The sequence below is a fragment of the Hyperolius riggenbachi genome, chromosome 7, assembly GCF_040937935.1.
Source record: "Hyperolius riggenbachi isolate aHypRig1 chromosome 7, aHypRig1.pri, whole genome shotgun sequence".
NCBI classification, from domain to species: domain Eukaryota; kingdom Metazoa; phylum Chordata; class Amphibia; order Anura; family Hyperoliidae; genus Hyperolius; species Hyperolius riggenbachi.
The window spans coordinates 324,200,683-324,217,709 of record NC_090652.1 but is presented as its reverse complement, the minus strand read 5'-3'; the positions used below and the strand labels follow the sequence as shown (position 1 = coordinate 324,217,709).

Here is a 17,027-nt window from a genome sequence, read left to right as displayed (position 1 = left end):
GACTATGTACACTGTAATGTGCTGCAGGAGATGTCAGTGCTATATAAACACATAATAATAATAATAATATGGTAGAACATTAGATTATGACTCTGGTAGGATTAGAGTGTGAGCTCCTGTGAGGACAGGCAGTGACATGACTATGTACTCTGTAATGTGCTGCAGGAGATGTCAGTGCTATATAAATACATAATATTGCAGTCCCCTCCCCCTCTCCCTGTTGCAGTGTGATAACATTAGTATTACACTGGGCCCCTCCCTCTGTATCTCTGCTTTGGCAGAAGTGCTGAATCAGGCAGCTGCAGTCAGGAGGTGACAGTCAGTCAGTCAGTGGCAGTTGTCTCTCTCTCTCTGGGCTCCTCAGTTCCTCCAGGCTGGGGGTGACTAGTGTCCAGCAGGCATGGGAGCCATCACAGTGCAGGTAGGTGTGTGGGGGAGGGGGGCAGAGGGGCACAGAGAGGGGGAGGGGGCGGCTGGCTACAAATGTTTCTACAAAGTTGGAGGAAAGTTTTGTCAGGCAGTTGCAGGGTGAGGGGAGGGGGGGGGGGGAATCTGTGCTGTGTGGGGGATGGGTAGTAATAGGTGGGGGGCAGTGAGCTGATAGTCTTATAGTAAGGTGGGAGAAGGTAGTTTCTTCATTATACACGATAAGTGAGATTGCATATAATGTGTGTGTGTTGGGGGGGGGGGGGGGGGTGCCTGTGTTGTGTGGGTAAAAGTGTTGGGGGGGCACATGGGGGGGCAGTTGGCTAGTTGTTGCCTCATTATAAACAATAAGTCAGATGATTGCATATAATGAGTAGAGGGTGTGTGTGGAGGGGGGGGGGGGGGGGGCTATATGCAGGTGGTATGACAGCCCCTCCAGCACCTGCTATCACTATTCCAGATATTTGGGGGTCTTTAGTGTCCTAGTCTTTTTTGCTGTTGGAAAAGTTGTTTTGATGAAAACAAACTTTTTTGGATCTGGCGCCCTCTGGTGTTCATCCTGCGGTACTGCATCGCTAGTTGATAACTGTGGAGGAAGACGGCCGCCCTCTGGTGCTCATCCTGCGGTACTGCAGCCACCCCCAGCAAGATGTGGGGAAATCATTTTTTTTTACTGGTTATCATTAATTTATTATTATTGATTTATAAAGCACCAACATATTCCATGGCGCTGTACAAAGAAACAGACATGGGATACATAATAATACCGAAAATGATATACACCAATATACAAAATACAGACTTGCTACAAATACACAAAGGGAGAGAGAGCTCTGCCCTTGTGAGCTCACAATCTACAGGATACTATATTTCCTGGTCCTTTGGCGTTTCCTATAAAGGGATTGCACTGTATATACAGCTCAGTGTAGGAGATCTGCCTCCTCTGCTGCTGGGAGGAGGGTTACCCTTATATATAATGGACTGCAGGCTTTAGTGACCATGGTGGGTGGGTGTTTGTGGTTGGTGACCCGGGGGAGAGGGGGGGGGGCAGTCAGGGGAGGGGGGGCAGTTGGTGACCCGGGGAGAGGGGGGGCAGTTGGTGGCCCCGGGGGGAGAGAGGGGGGGCAGTTGGTGACCCCGGGTGACCTTACAGCAGATCAGGGCGTCGCCTCTTGGTTTATGGCTTATAATAAACAGGTATTTATGAGGCCAGGTAGCACAGGGAGATCTGAGCTGCTGGGTAAAGGTCACACATGGAGCAATAGGGCTGCAAAATCTTATCTAGTGTGATGGTGAACTCTGGAACTGCACGTCCCACATGTCAGAGAGGGCATGTGATGTCACACCCATCCCCTGTCATGTGACATCGTCTCTGTGTGATGTCACACACATCCCTTGTCATGTCACTCCTGTCCTCTGTGATGTGACATCATCTGTCCCCTGTAATGTGTCATCATCTCTTGTGTGATGTCACACCCATCCCCAGTGATGTCACTGTCCCATCGCTGTGTGACGATGGGGTCTGCAGTACCTGTCATTCTTCCAGAGGGAGATAACATGGTGAGAACTGACACCACTGGGCTGTAGAGCAGCATCCACGGATTGTCCCACGGAGGAGGTGGCACAGACCACCAAGAGAGAGACGACATTATTCCATGTGCTCGGGTCACACTACAAAAAAGGGATAGCAGATGAGAAAATGTAGAAACAATTTCCCAAACTAAAAGCCAACCCCCACGGAGGTGTAATACTGAGAGAGAGACGCCCCAAAGGGTGTATAGAAGGATTAAAAACAGTTTAGAAGGCAAGAAAAACTTACCCCAAGACAAGAACCGATATCAGATACAAAAATAGATTATTCAAAAACACTGGATAGAGTGTTTAGGGTTAATAAAACAGTGTCTCAGGCCTCATTCACACTGGGACGTTGCGTTGTAATGGGAGGATAAAGTCACACCGCAGCGTTACAATGCAACGCAATAACAAGGTGCGCTTTCTCCTAGGTGATCATTTCAAACTTGTTAATAAAATGCCTCCTAAAAAAAACAGCAAACAAAAAAATACTGAAATCATTCTGAGATCTCTCGCACACGACGACACGCCATTCCCATTTTTTTATACGATCGAATTTTTTATTCCGTTTCGTTCTGTTCCGTAGCAGCATGCAGTACGTTTTTTAATTGGAATAAAAAATCGGATGGTATAAATAATCGGGATCGCATGTAGCGTGCGAGAGGCCTGATAGTTCTTTGTCACCTACTTTTTCCATTGTAAAGTCCTGAAAAGTTAATCTAAATCAAAGATAAAAAAATTATCTCCTAGGAGAACATTTCGGAGAAAAAGTTTTGCATACGGGCCCGTGAATTGTATGCGCAGTACAGATAACAAACAGAACATGAGTAGCGAAGAAAAGAGTCTCAAATTGTTTCCAGTACAGGAAGAGTTAAGACGCTTTAGTCTATGCAAAACAGCTTCTCTGAGTTATTGGAACCAACTTGGTCTAATTCAGTCCTGTTTTCTGAAGCACTTAAAGGAACACTGTAGGGGGGTCGGGGGAAAATGAGCTGAACTTACCCGGGGCTTCTAATGGTCCCCCGCAGACATCCTGTGTTGGCGCAGCCACTCACCGATGCTCCGGCCCCGCCTCCGGTTCACTTCTGGAATTTCAGACTTTAAAGTCAGAAAACCACTGCGCCTGCGTTGCCGTGTCCTCACACCCACTGATGTCACCAGGAGCGTACTGCACAGGCCCAGTATGGTCTGTGTCTGCGCAGTACACTCCTGGTGACATCAGCGGGATCGAGGACACGGCAACGCAGGCGCAGGGGTTTTCTGACTTTAAAGTCAGAAATTCCAGAAGTGAACCGGAGGCGGGGCCGGAGCATTGGGGAGTGGCTGTGCCAACACAGGATGTCTGCGGGGGACCATTAGAAGCCCCGGGTAAGTTCAGCTCATTTTCCCCCGACCCCCCCCCCCTACAGTATCCCTTTAAACCAAGACAGTTTGAGATAAGGTTTTACTGCAGGAAAGTTAAAAGGATCATTAGCTCTGCTCTGTTTTACAGCTTAGAATACAGAGTGTGGTTTCTAAACTGCAAATGCATGACAGAATGATGCAATGTTATATATAATGCTATATAACTGAAACTAAAAATAAGGGACTATTTTCTTTGCTAATAACATTCTATTCCTTATCCGTACTACACATACAGTTCATTATATCATTTTTTTCCCTTTCGCTTCATGTTTGCTTTAATGGATACCCGAGGTGACGTGTGACATGATGAGATAGACATGTGTATGTACAGCGCCTAGCACACAAATAACTATGCTGTGTTCCTTTTTTTCTTTCTCTGCCTGAAAGAGTTAAATATCAGGTATGTAAGTGGCTGACTCAGTCCTGACTCAGACAGGAAGTGACTACAGTGTGACCCCCACTGATAAGAAATTCCTCTTTTTACCCCTTTCTTGCTCTCAGAAGCCATTTTATGCTAGGAAAGTGAGAGCCCAATCTACACGATACGATTCTTTATACGATTCGATTAAATCCGACATGTCCGATCGGGATTCAATTTGATCCAATTCGATTTACCATTGCAAAACAATGGCAAAATGAACTGAATCGAATCAAATCCCGATCGGACATGTCGGATTTAATCTGATCGTAAATAGAATCGTAATAGAATCGTCTACACGATACAATTCTTTGAACGATTCGATTACGATTGTATTTACGATCCAATTAAATCCGACATGTCCAATCGGGATTCGATTCAATTCGATTTGCCATTGTTTTGCAATGGCTAATCGAATTGAATAGAATCGAATCAAGATCGAGCATGTCGGATTTAATCGGATCGTAAATACAATCGTAATTGAATCGTACAAAGAATCGTATCGTGTAGATCGGGCTTTATAGTTGGAATTTCTTATCAGTGAGGGTCACACTGTAGTCACTTCCTGTCTGAGTCAGGACTGAGTCAGCCACTTACATACCTGATATTTAACTCTTTCAGGCAGAGAAAGAATAAAAGGAACACAACAGTTATTTGTGTGCTAGGCGCTGTACATACACATGTCTATCTCATCATGTCACATGTCAGATCTGGTATCCTTTAAGGGGAACAGTGGGTACAAGAGGACGTTTTTTTTTTTTCTTTCTCTGTTTTTTTTAAAAGACCTTGTAGTTATTGAGAAAATCGATTTTGAATACTTCAAAGAAAATACGTTTTTGAAAGTCAGCAAAATGACATTGTGCAGCAGAATTCAGAAAGGCATTGCTCTGGGGTGGCCTGGGGGGTTCCACATTCTGGCTATCCCAGCTGGTATGGGTGACAAGGGGTTAAAGAGGCTGAGGACGACAGACACTATATCAATTTACAATGTTATTTACAATGACATCATCTGCCGTCAGTGGCAACACATGGCACAAATGCCTAAAAGGGACTCCCAGATACTACCAAGACCCCTCCCCCAGGGCGTCGTCGGCTCCACCTCCTCCTGATGCATCGGAGGTGGGGAAGATCACCGTTAAAGCGGCATTTCTTCTTCTTTGAATTATTCATAATCGATTTTCTCAGAAACCACAAGGTCTTTTTGAATTGATTCTAGCATGTACAGGGGGGGGGGTTGCTATTAACCGCTAAAATTGGCGGCCTTGACTTCAATGGCAAATGTGAAAGCAAACGTTTTACTTTGAAAATTTGCAATCAGACGGTGAACGGTTGTTATCCACCAGGTACTGTTCGCTGGCAGACTAGGGGTAAGGCTTTCTTGCCTAAACTGTTTTTAAGCATTTATCACACATTGTTGAGGGCGCCTCCCCCTTTCATCGTTGTGTCATGTCACACCTGTCTAGGGTTGCCACGGTAAACCGTTGTAGCGGTATACCACAGTTTGATTGTGCATGGTAATCATACCGTGCACAATCCTCTGTTACCGATTTTCATGCGGGGGGGGAGGGGGTGGCGCAGAGACGGCTGCAGGAACAGCAGCCAAGGGGGTAATCAGATACTCACATTGCCGGGATCCAGCGCCGTAGTACTTGCAGGACAGGAAGAAGTAAGTAGTACTAGAGACGATGGGTCCCGGCAATGTGAGTATCTGATCATCCCCTTGGCTGCTGTTCATGTGCCCACTGCTGCGACCTCCCCATCCACCTGCCTACCTATTCTCGGCTACCTATACTGGGGGCACCTATGCCTGTCTACTTATACTGGGGGTACCTATACCTGGCTACCTATACTGGAGGCACCTATACCTGGATACCTATACTGGGGGCCCCTATACCTTGCTACCTATACTGGGGGCACCTATGCCTGTCTACTTATACTGGGGGTACCTATACCTGGCTACCTATACTGGAGGCACCTATACCTGGCTACCTATACTGAGGGCACCTATACCAGCCTACCTGTACTGGAGGCACCTATATCTGTCTGCATATACTGGTGCACCTATACCTGGCTACCTATACCGGGGTATCTATTCCTGGCTACCTATACTGGGGGCACCTATACCTTGGTACCTATACTGGGGTATCTATTCCTGGCTACCTATACTGCGGGCACCTATACCTGACTACCTACACTGGGGGCATCTATTCCTGGCTACCTATACTGAAGGCACCTATTCCTGGCTACCTATACTGGGGGCACCTATTCCTGGCTACCTATACTGGGGGCACCTATTCCTGGCTACCTATACTGGGGGCATCTATACCAGGCTAACTTTACTAGGGGTACCTATACCTGAATACCTTTACTGGGGGCACCTATACCTGGCTACCTATACTGAAGGCACCTATTCCTGTCTACCTATCCTGAGGCACCTATCCCTGACTATCTATACTGAGGCACCTATCCCTGGCTATCTATACTGAGGAACCTATCCCTGGCTATCTATACTGAGGCACCTATCCCTGGCTATCTATACTGAGGAACCTATCCCTGGCTATCTATACTGAGGCACCTATACCTGGCTACCTATACTGGGGGCACCTATACCTGGCTACCTATACTGAGGGAACCTACACCTGGCTACCTATACTGGGGGCACCTATTCCTGGCTACCTATACTGGGGGCACCTATTCCTGGCTACCTACACTGGAGGTACCTATTCCTGGCTACCTATACTGGGGGCATCTATACCAGGCTAACTTTACTAGGGGTACCTATACCTGACTACCTATACTGGAGGCACCTATACCAGGGGCATCTATGCCTGGCTACCTATACTGGGGGCACCTATACCTGGGTACTTATACTGGGGGCACCTATTCCTGGCTACCTAAACTAGAGGCACCTATACCTGGCTACCTATACTGGAGGAGCCTATGCCTAGCTTCCTATCATGAGGGCATATATAACTGGCTACATATACTAGGGCACCTATACCTGGTTACCTATACCGGGGGCACCTATGCCTAGATTCCTATACTGGGGGCACCTATAGCTGGCTACCTATACTGGGGGCACCTACACCTGGCTACCTATACTGGGTCCACCTATAGCTGGCTACCTATACTGGGGGCACCTACACCTGGCTACCTATACTGGGGGCACCTACACCTGGCTACCTATACTGGGGGCACCTATTCCTGGCTACCTATAGCCTGTCCTATTATTGTGTGATGTCACACCTGTCCAACAGTGTGTTAAAGCCTCCTGGTAATATTCACCATGTTTTTCTTGCAGCTGCGAAAGATGATGAGGTCTCAGATGCATTCCTGGAGGTTCTTCGAGATGTTCCTGCGAGTTATGATAACACTGAGTACTGGGACAGCCGTTGTCCTCTCCTCCATCTCCATCTGCGATGGGAACTGGCTCTTGGCCCCTGGACAGCCATTGTTTGCCGTGTGGGACACATGTAGAGCTAGCAGGAACCCACCGTGCAGTGAGGAGATGGTCCAGCTGAGCCGATGCATGGTGGTGGTCCGCAGTGCTGTGTCCTTGGGGGTGGTCATGGCGATATTTGGGCTGGAACTGTTGATGGTGTCTCAGCTGTGTGATGATGGAAAACCCATGAAGAGGTGGAAGGTGGGTTCAGTGATGCTGCTCGTGGCTTTCTTCATGTCCTCTGTGGGGACCCTGACCTATGTCATCCTTCTGAAAGACTTCATAGTCTATAGCACCTTCACGTTGACCTTCTGGTGCCAGTTCCTGGCCACTTTCCTCTTCTTCCTGAATGGAGTAAGTGGACTTTATTTGAATCACTTGGTGATGTGAACTTGGCCACTGCATTGTGGTGTTTATGGAGATCTGTGGCCGGAGACGGTTGTTCTCCAGCGTCTCCTCTGCTGGTGCCCCTCCTCTCTCCAGGCAGGACACGTGTGACTAGCGGCACACCACGTCTGAGGGTGGCTGAGAGAGCATCCAGGAGATCTCTGTATTGCACTGAGGAAAAGACTGGACAAGGCATGTGTTAGCCTGAATACTATGAATACCGAGACACGAGTGTTATAACCGCTTAACTATAAGTTAAAGCAAAACCCCGATGACATTTATTGGTTGATTAAAAATGAAAAAAAAAACAGCTTTCCAGACCCTTTTCATTTATTTTTCAAGACAATTATTGGAAATGAAGGGTAAACCCTGGTCAGACATGCAGGAAAACCTGCTTTAAGGAATGGAGGGAAACATTCCTCTCAGACATGGATCCTTCGTCCAACGTGTTCCCTAACCCCGACCCTCAAAGTCTTACGATAAATCTACCTTTCCCCTATCCTGTTCCGTAACCCCGACCCTCAAAGTCTTACCGATAAATCTACCTTTCCCCTATCCTGTTCCCTAACCCCAACCCTCAAAGTCTTGCCGATAAATCTACCCTTCCCCTATCCTGTTCCCTAACCCCGACCCTCAAAGTCTTGCCGATAAATCTACCCTTCCCCTATCATATTCCCTAACCCCGACCCTCAAAGTCTTGCTGATAAATCTACCCTTCCCCTATCCTGTTCCCTAACCCCGACCCTCAAAGTCTTGCCAATATCTCTACCCTTCCCCTATCCTGTTCCCTAACCCTGACCCTCAAAGTCTTGCCGATAAATCTACCCTTCCCCTATCCTGTTCCCTAACCCCGACCCTCAAAGTCTTGCCGATAAATCTACCCTTCCCCTATCATATTCCCTAAACCCAACCCTCAAAGTCTTGCCGATAAATCTACCCTTCCCCTATCATATTCCCTAACTCCGACCCTCAAAGTCTTGCTGATAAATCTACCCTTCCCCGATCCTGTTCCCTAACCCGACCCTCAAAGTCTTGCCAATAAATCTACCCTTCCCCTATCCTTTTCCCTAACCCCGACCCTCAAAGTCTTGCCGATATCTCTACCCTTCCCCTATCCTGTTCCCTAACCCCGACCCTCAAAGTCTTGCTGATAAATCTACCCTTCCCCTATCCTGTTCCCTAACCCCGACCCTCAAAGTCTTGCCGATAAATCTACCCTTCCTCTATCATATTCCCTAAACCCAACCCTCAAAGTCTTGCCGATAAATCTACCCTTCCCCTATCCTTTTCCCTGACCCCGACCCTCAAAGTCTTGCTGATAAATCTACCCTTCCCCTATCCTGTTCCCTAACCCCGACCCTCAAAGTCTGGCTGATAAATCTACCCTTGCCCTATCCTTTTCCCTAACCCCGACCCTCAAAGTCTTGCCAATATCTCTACCCTTCCCCTATCATATTCCCTAAACCCAACCCTCAAAGTCTTGCCGATAAATCTACCTTTCCCCTATCCTGTTCCCTAACCCCGACCCTCAAAGTCTTGCCAATATATCTACCCTTCCCCTATCCTTTTCCCTGACCCCGACCCTCAAAGTCTTGCTGATAAATCTACCCTTCCCCTATCCTGTTCCCTAACCCCGACCCTCAAAGTCTTGCCGATAAATCTACCCTTCCCCTATCCTTTTCCCTAACCCCGACCCTCAAAATCTTGCCGATAAATCTACCCTTCCCCTATCCTGTTCCCTAACCCCGACCCTCAAAGTCTTGCCGATAAATCTACCCTTCCCCTATCCTTTTCCCTAACCCCGACCCTCAAAGTCTTGCCGATAAATCTACCTTTCCCCTATCCTGTTCCCTAACCCCGACCCTCAAAGTCTTGCCAATATATCTACCCTTCCCCTATCCTGTTCCCTAACCCCGACCATCAGTCTTACCGATAAATCTACCCTTCCCCTATCCTGTTCCCTAACCCCAACCCTCAAAGTCTTACCAATACATCTACCCTTCCCCTATCCTGTTCCATAACCCTGACCCTTAAAGTCTTGCCGATATATATACCCTTCCCCTATCCTGTTCCCTAACCTGAACCTTAAAGTCTTGTCAATAAATCTACCCTTCCTCTATCCTGTTCACTAACCCCGACCCTCAAAGTCTTCCCAATAAGCCTACCCTTCCCCTATCCTGTTCCCTTACCCCGACCCTCAAAGTCTTGCCAATATATCTACCCTTCCCCTACCCTGTTCCCTAACCCCGACCCTCAAAGTCTTACCGATAAATCTACCCTTCCCCTACCCTGTTCCATAACCCCGACCATCAGTCTTACCGATATATCTACCCTTCCCCTATCCTGTTCCCTAACCCCGACCATCAGTCTTACCGATATATCTACCCTTCCCCTATCCTGTTCCCTAACCCCGACCATCAGTCTTACCGATATATCTACCCTTCCCCTATCCTGTTCCCTAACCTGAACCTTAAAGTCTTGTCAATAAATCTACCCTTCCCCTATCCTGTTCCCTGACCCCGACCCTCAAAGTCTTACCGATAAATCTACCCTTCCCCTACCCTGTTCCATAACCCCGACCATCAGTCTTACCGATATATCTACCCTTCCCCTATCCTGTTCCCTAACCCCGACCATCAGTCTTACCGATATATCTACCCTTCCCCTATCCTGTTCCCTAACCCCGACCATCAGTCTTACCGATATATCTACCCTTCCCCTATCCTGTTCCCTAACCTGAACCTTAAAGTCTTGTCAATAAATCTACCCTTCCCCTATCCTGTTCCCTGACCCCGACCCTCAAATGCTTGTCAATAAACCTATACTTCCCCTATCTTGTTTCATATTCTCTGAACAAAGAGATAAGCCAGAGTCCATGAATAAAAATTTGTGCTGGAAGTGCTTTCTGTGCCAGAATTCTGCTGAAACCATCACCAGAACTACTTCCTGTACCCAAATTCTGATGAAGCCGGCACCAGAAGCACTTTCTCTGGCAGAATTCTGTGTAAGCCTGGACCATGCACCATTTTTCGCCTTATAAGACACACCAAAAAACGCCTCTTTTCTATGCATTCTCACATTGCAATCACATAAATGCGGTCGTGAACGCAAAAACGCGTACGCGTATGCAAATTTTTTGACAATCAATTCAAGTACTTCCTGTGCCAGAATTCTGACAACGCCTGCACCGGAAGCCCTTCCCATGGTTGTCCTGGGGGGCAGACATGGTGGCTTTCATTGGATATCAGCACAGTGGACCCGCCCATTGTGTGACTCACCCCATTGGCTGCTGATGGCTGTAACGAGTTACTGAGGACAGAAGACATGTTGCACTGTATGATTGGCTGGATAAAAGGGGGAGGGATAATATTAGGGTGTGTTTAAAGGAGAAGTGACGTTCAGTAGCAGAATTATTTGTGTCTTTTGGACTTTTCCAGATTAAGGACAATAAAACGCTCTATAAATGTCTGGCCTGTGGTTAGAAGTCTGTCATTTGCTGCTTGTAGACTACCCATGATGCAATCCAGCCATGAACACAAAAGTGATATTAAGGGTCACTCCACCCAAAAGTGATAATTGCGCTAATTGCTGGGCCGAGTCACCCACTGGGTTACTATGTCATTTTTGTTTAATGACATTCTCCATTTCTAGCTGTCTTCTTCCTCATTAAAAAATTACGCAAAATTATGAAATATTACTTTTACATGCAAAATGATTTACGATTTTCCCAGAAATTTCGCATTGCAATTATGATGCGAAATTTCGGCCCACCACTGTATTTGACCGATCGGCGGATCGTGAGAGGAATGGGGAGGCTCTATAGGAAGCCTTCCCTCTCCATAGGTAAGTATCTTTTTTTTTCAGTTTCCATTCACTTTAAGTATTAACCTCCTTGGCGGTAACCCCGAGCTAAGCTTACGCTAGCCGCTGATAGCTCATTGCAGAGCAATGGAGCGCAGCGGGCGTTTTAACTCACCTCCAGGGGGATCCAGATGCAGGCACCCATTCTACTTTCTCTCCACAGAGGCTCTGAATCACTCTGGTGAGATCGCCATCAGAACGGAGAGAAAATTGCAGCACTGGAGCCCAGGGAGGTGAGTTAGTGCAGGGGCTGCTGCTGGCTTTCTGGCATCATGATTTTTCCCCTGGTTTTAGGGTCTGAAACAGTCAGAAAATACCCTAAAACCTGGAAATAATCATACCGCCAGGGAGATTTAGAACCCATTCATACTTGAGCGTTTTGCCGGCGATTTCGGCAAAACGTTCAAACGCTAGCGCTTTTCAAATCGCTAGGGTAATAAAAGTCTATGGGCCCGTTCTCATTTGTGCGATTTGCGCATATCGCCCAAAAACGCTAAACGTAAACGCGTAGCCTGCACCATTTTCAGGCGATTTTCCCACGATCGCGTTTCAGCGCTATAGAAGCGCAAAATATGATCGCTAAAGAAATCGACAGGTGTGAATAGTGATTTTTTGCCGTTAATCGCCAAAAACCGCCAGAGCAAAACGCTAGCAAAATCTGTGCTTCCCCCACACAGCTGCTCTACAAGCAGGACAGGGGAACTCCTCCCACTCTGATGGTATCTGTGCTTCCCCCACACAGCTGCTCTACAAGCAGGAAAGAGAACTCCTCCCACTCTGATACTATCTGTGCTTCCCCCACACAGCTGCTCTACAAGCAGGAAAGAGAGCTCCTCCCACTCTGATACTATCTGTGCTGCCCCCACACAGCTGCTCTACAAGCAGGAAAGAGAGCTCCTCCCACTCTGATACTATCTGTGCTGCCCCCACACAGCTGCTCTACAAGCAGGACAGAGGAACTCCTCCCACTCTGATGCTATCTGTGCTTCCCCCACACAGCTGCTCTACAAGCAGGACAGGGTAACTCCTCCCACTCTGATGGTATCTGTGCTTCCCCCACACAGCTGCTCTACAAGCAGGAAAGAGAACTCCTCCCACTCTGATACTATCTGTGCTTCCCCCACACAGCTGCTCTATAAGCAGGAAAGAGAACTCCTCCCACTCTGATACTATCTGTGCTTCCCCCACACAGCTGCTCTACAAACAGGAAAGAGAGCTCCTCCCACTCTGATACTATCTGTGCTGCCCCCACACAGCTGCTCTACAAGCAGGAAAGAGAACTCCTCCCACTCTGATGCTATCTGTGCTTCCCCCACACATCTGCTGTACAAGCAGGACAGGGGAACTCCTCCCACTCTGATGCTATCTGTGCTTCCCCCACACAGCTGCTCTACAAGCAGGACAGAGGAACTCCTCCCACTCTGATGCTATCTGTTCTTCCCCCACACATCTGCTGTACAAGCAGGACAGAGGAACTCCTCCCACTCTGATGCTATCTGTGCTTCCCCCACACATCTGCTGTACAAGCAGGACAGAGGAACTCCTCCCACTCTGATGCTATCTGTGCTTCTCCCACACAGCTGCTCTACAAGCAGGACAGAGGAACTCCTCCCACTCTATCTGTGCTTCCCCCACACAGCTGCTCTACAAGCAGGACAGGGAACTCCTCCCACTCTGATGCTATTTGTGCTTCCCCCACACAGCTGCTCTACAAGCAGGACAGAAGAACTCCTCCCACTCTGATATCTGTGCTTCCCCCACACAGCTGCTCTACAAGCAGGACAGGGAACTCCTCCCACTCTGATGCTATCTGTGCTTCCTCCACACAGCTGCTCTACAAGCAGGACAGAGGACTCCTCCCACTCTGATGTTACCTGTGCTTCCCCCACACAGCTGCTCTACAAGCAGGACAGGGGAACTCCTCCCACTCTGATGCTATCTGTGCTTCCCCCACACAGCTGCTCTACAAGCAGGACAGGGGAACTCCTCCCACTCTGATGCTATCTGTGCTTCCCCCACACAGCGCCTCTACAAGCAGGAAAGAGAACTCCTCCCACTCTGATGCTATCTGTACTTCCCCCACACAGCTGCTCTACAAGCAGGACACAGGAACTCCTCCCACTCTGATGCTATCTGTGCTTCCCACACAGCTGCTCTACAAGCAGTACAGAGGAACTCCTCCCACTCTGATGCTATCTGTGTTTCCCCCACACAGCTGCTCTACAAGCAGGACACAGGAACTCCTCCCACTCTGATGCTATCTGTGTTTCCCCCACACAGCTGCTCTACAAGCAGGAAAGAGAACTCCTCCCACTCTGATACTATCTGTGCTTCCCCCACACAGCTGCTCTACAAGCAGGACAGAGGAACTCCTCCCACTCTGATGCTATCTGTGCTTCCCCCACACAGCTGCTCTACAAGCAGGACAGAGGAACTCCTCCCACTCTGATGGTATCTGTGCTTCCCCCACACAGCTGCTCTACATACAGGACAGGGGAACTCCTCCCACTCTGATGCTATCTGTGCTTCCCCCACACAGCTGCTCTACAAGCAAGAAAGAGAACTCCTCCCACTCTGATGCTATCTGTACTTCCCCCACACAGCTGCTCTACAAGCAGGACACAGGAACTCCTCCCACTCTGATGCTATCTGTGCTTCCCACACAGCTGCTCTACAAGCAGGACACAGGAACTCCTCCCACTCTGATGCTATCTGTGCTTCCCACACAGCTGCTCTACAAGCAGGAAAGAGAACTCCTCCCACTCTTATACTATCTGTGCTTCCCCCACACAGCTGCTCTACAAGCAGGACACAGGAACTCCTCCCACTCTGATGCAATCTGTGCTTCCCCCACACAGCTGCTCTACAAGCAGGACAGAGAACTCCTCCCACTCTGATGCTATCTGTGCTTCCCCCACACAGCTGCTCTACAAGCAGGACAGAAAACACCTCCCACTCTGATACTATCTGTGCTTCCCCCACACAGCTGCTCTACAAGCAGGACAGAGGACTCCTCCCACTCTGATGCTATCGGTGCTCCCCCCACACAGCTGCTCTACAAGCAGGACAGAGAACTCCTCCCACTCTGATACTATCTGTGCTTCCCCCACACAGCTGCTCTACAAGCAGCACAGAGGAACTCCTCCCACTCTGATGATATCTGTGCTTCCCCCACACAGCTGCTCTACAAGCAGGACAGAGAACTCCTCCCACTCTGATACTATCTGTGCTTTCCCCACACAGCTGCTCTACAAGCAGCACAGAGGAACTCCTCCCACTCTGATGATATCTGTGCTTCCCCCACACAGCTGCTCTACAAGCAGGACAGAGGAACTCCTCCCACTCTGATGCTATCTGTGCTTCCCCCACACAGCTGCTCTACAAGCAGGACAGAGGAACTCCTCCCACTCTGATGCTATCTGTGCTTCCCCCACACAGCTGCTCTCCAAGCAGGACAGGGGAACTCCTCCCACTCTGATGCTATCCGTGCTTCCCCCACACAGCTGCTCTACAAGCAGGACAGAGGAACTCCTCCCACTCTGATATCTGTGCTTCCCCCACACAGCTGCTCTACAAGCAGGACAGAGGAACTCCTTCCACTCTGATGCTATCTGTGCTTCCCCCACACAGCTGCTCTACAAGCAGGACAGAGGAACTCCTCCCACTCTGATGCTATCTGTGCTTCCCCCACACAGCTGCTCTACAAGCAGGACAGGGGAACTCCTCCCACTCTGATGCTATCTGTGCTTCCCCCACACAGCTGCTCTACAAGCAGGACCGAGAACTCCTCCCACTCTGATACTATCTGTGCTTCCCCCACATAGCTGCTCTACAAGCAGGACAGAGGAACTCCTCCCACTCTGATACTATCTGTGCTTCCCCCACACAGCTGCTCTACAAGCAGGACAGAGGAACTCCTCCCACTCTGATGCTATCTGTGCTTCCCCCACACAGCTGCTCTACAAGCAGGACAGAGGAAATCCTCCCACTCTGATGCTATCTGTGCTTCCCACACAGCTGCTCTCCAAGCAGGACATGGGAACTCCTCCCACTCTGATGCTATCTGTGCTTCCCCCACACAGCTGCTCTACAAGCAGGACAGAGGAACTCCTCCCACTCTGATGCTATCTGTGCTTCCCCCACACAGCTGCTCTACAAGCAGGACAGAGGAACTCCTCCCACTCTGATGCTATCTGTGCTTCCCACACAGCTGCTCTCCAAGCAGGACAGGGGAACTTCTCCCACTCTGATGCTATCCGTGCTTCCCCCACACAGCTGCTCTACAAGCAGGACAGAGGAACTCCTCCCACTCTGATATCTGTGCTTCCCCCACACAGCTGCTCTACAAGCAGGACAGAGGAACTCCTTCCACTCTGATGCTATCTGTGCTTCCCCCACACAGCTGCTCTACAAGCAGGACAGAGGAACTCCTCCCACTCTGATGCTATCTGTGCTTCCCCCACACAGCTGCTCTACAAGCAGGACAGGGGAACTCCTCCCACGCTGATGCTATCTGTGCTTCCCCCACACAGCTGCTCTACAAGCAGGACCGAGAACTCCTCCCACTGTGATACTATCTGTGCTTCCCCCACATAGCTGCTCTACAAGCAGGACAGAGGAACTCCTCCCACTCTGATACTATCTGTGCTTCCCCCACACAGCTGCTCTACAAGCAGCACAGAGGAACGCCTCCCACTCTGATGCTATCTGTGCTTCCCCCACACAGCTGCTCTACAAGCAGGACAGAGGAACTCCTCCCACTCTGATGCTATCTGTGCTTTCCCCACACAGCTGCTCTACAAGCAGGACAGGGGAACTCCTCCCACTCTGATGCTATCTGTGCTTCCCCCACACAGCTGCTCTACAAGCAGGACAGGGGAACTCCTCCCACTCTGATGCTATCTGTGCTTCCCCCACACAGCTGCTCTACAAGCAGGACAGAGAACTCCTCCCACTCTGATGCTATCTGTGCTTACTCCACACAGCTGCTCTACAAGCAGGACAGAGGAACTCCTCCCACTCTGATGCTATCTGTGCTTCCCCCACACAGCTGCTCTACAAGCAGGACAGAGGAACTCCTCCCACTCTGATGCTATCTGTGCTTTCCCCACACAGCTGCTCTACAAGCAGGACAGGGGAACTCCTCCCACTCTGATGCTATCTGTGCTTCCCCCACACAGCTGCTCTACAAGCAGGACAGGGGAACTCCTCCCACTCTGATGCTATCTGTGCTTCCCCCACACAGCTGCTCTACAAGCAGGACAGAGAACTCCTCCCACTCTGATGCTATCTGTGCTTACTCCACACAGCTGCTCTACAAGCAGGACAGAGGAACTCCTCCCACTCTGATACTATCTGTGCTTCCCCCACACAGCTGCTCTACAAGCAGCACAGAGGAACTCCTCCCACTCTGATGCTATCTGTGCTTCCCCCACACAGCTGCTCTACAAGCAGGACAGAGGACTCCTCCCACTCTGATGCTACCTGTGCTTCCCCCACACAGCTGCTCTACAAGCA

General features: G+C 49.4%; 1 protein-coding gene across 1 annotated transcript; it reads left to right on the top strand.

The window, feature by feature from the left end:
- Nucleotides 1–283: 283 nt before the first annotated feature.
- On the top strand, nt 284–11,117 carry TMEM37 (transmembrane protein 37). Its single transcript, XM_068246329.1, has 2 exons — nt 284–421; nt 7,122–11,117. Exons 1-2 carry the CDS (start codon nt 401–403, stop codon nt 7,650–7,652), a joined length of 552 nt encoding a protein of 183 aa, XP_068102430.1. The 5' UTR covers nt 284–400; the 3' UTR covers nt 7,653–11,117.
- Nucleotides 11,118–17,027: the final 5,910 nt, after the last annotated feature.

Bases quoted from the DNA above. Each gene is read 5' to 3' on its own strand.
- TMEM37 (XM_068246329.1), top strand. From the start codon at position 401: ATGGGAGCCATCACAGTGCAG. The intron at 422-7,121 runs GTAGGTGTGTGG...TTTTTCTTGCAG, and splicing joins TGGGAGCCATCACAGTGCAG to CTGCGAAAGATGATGAGGTC.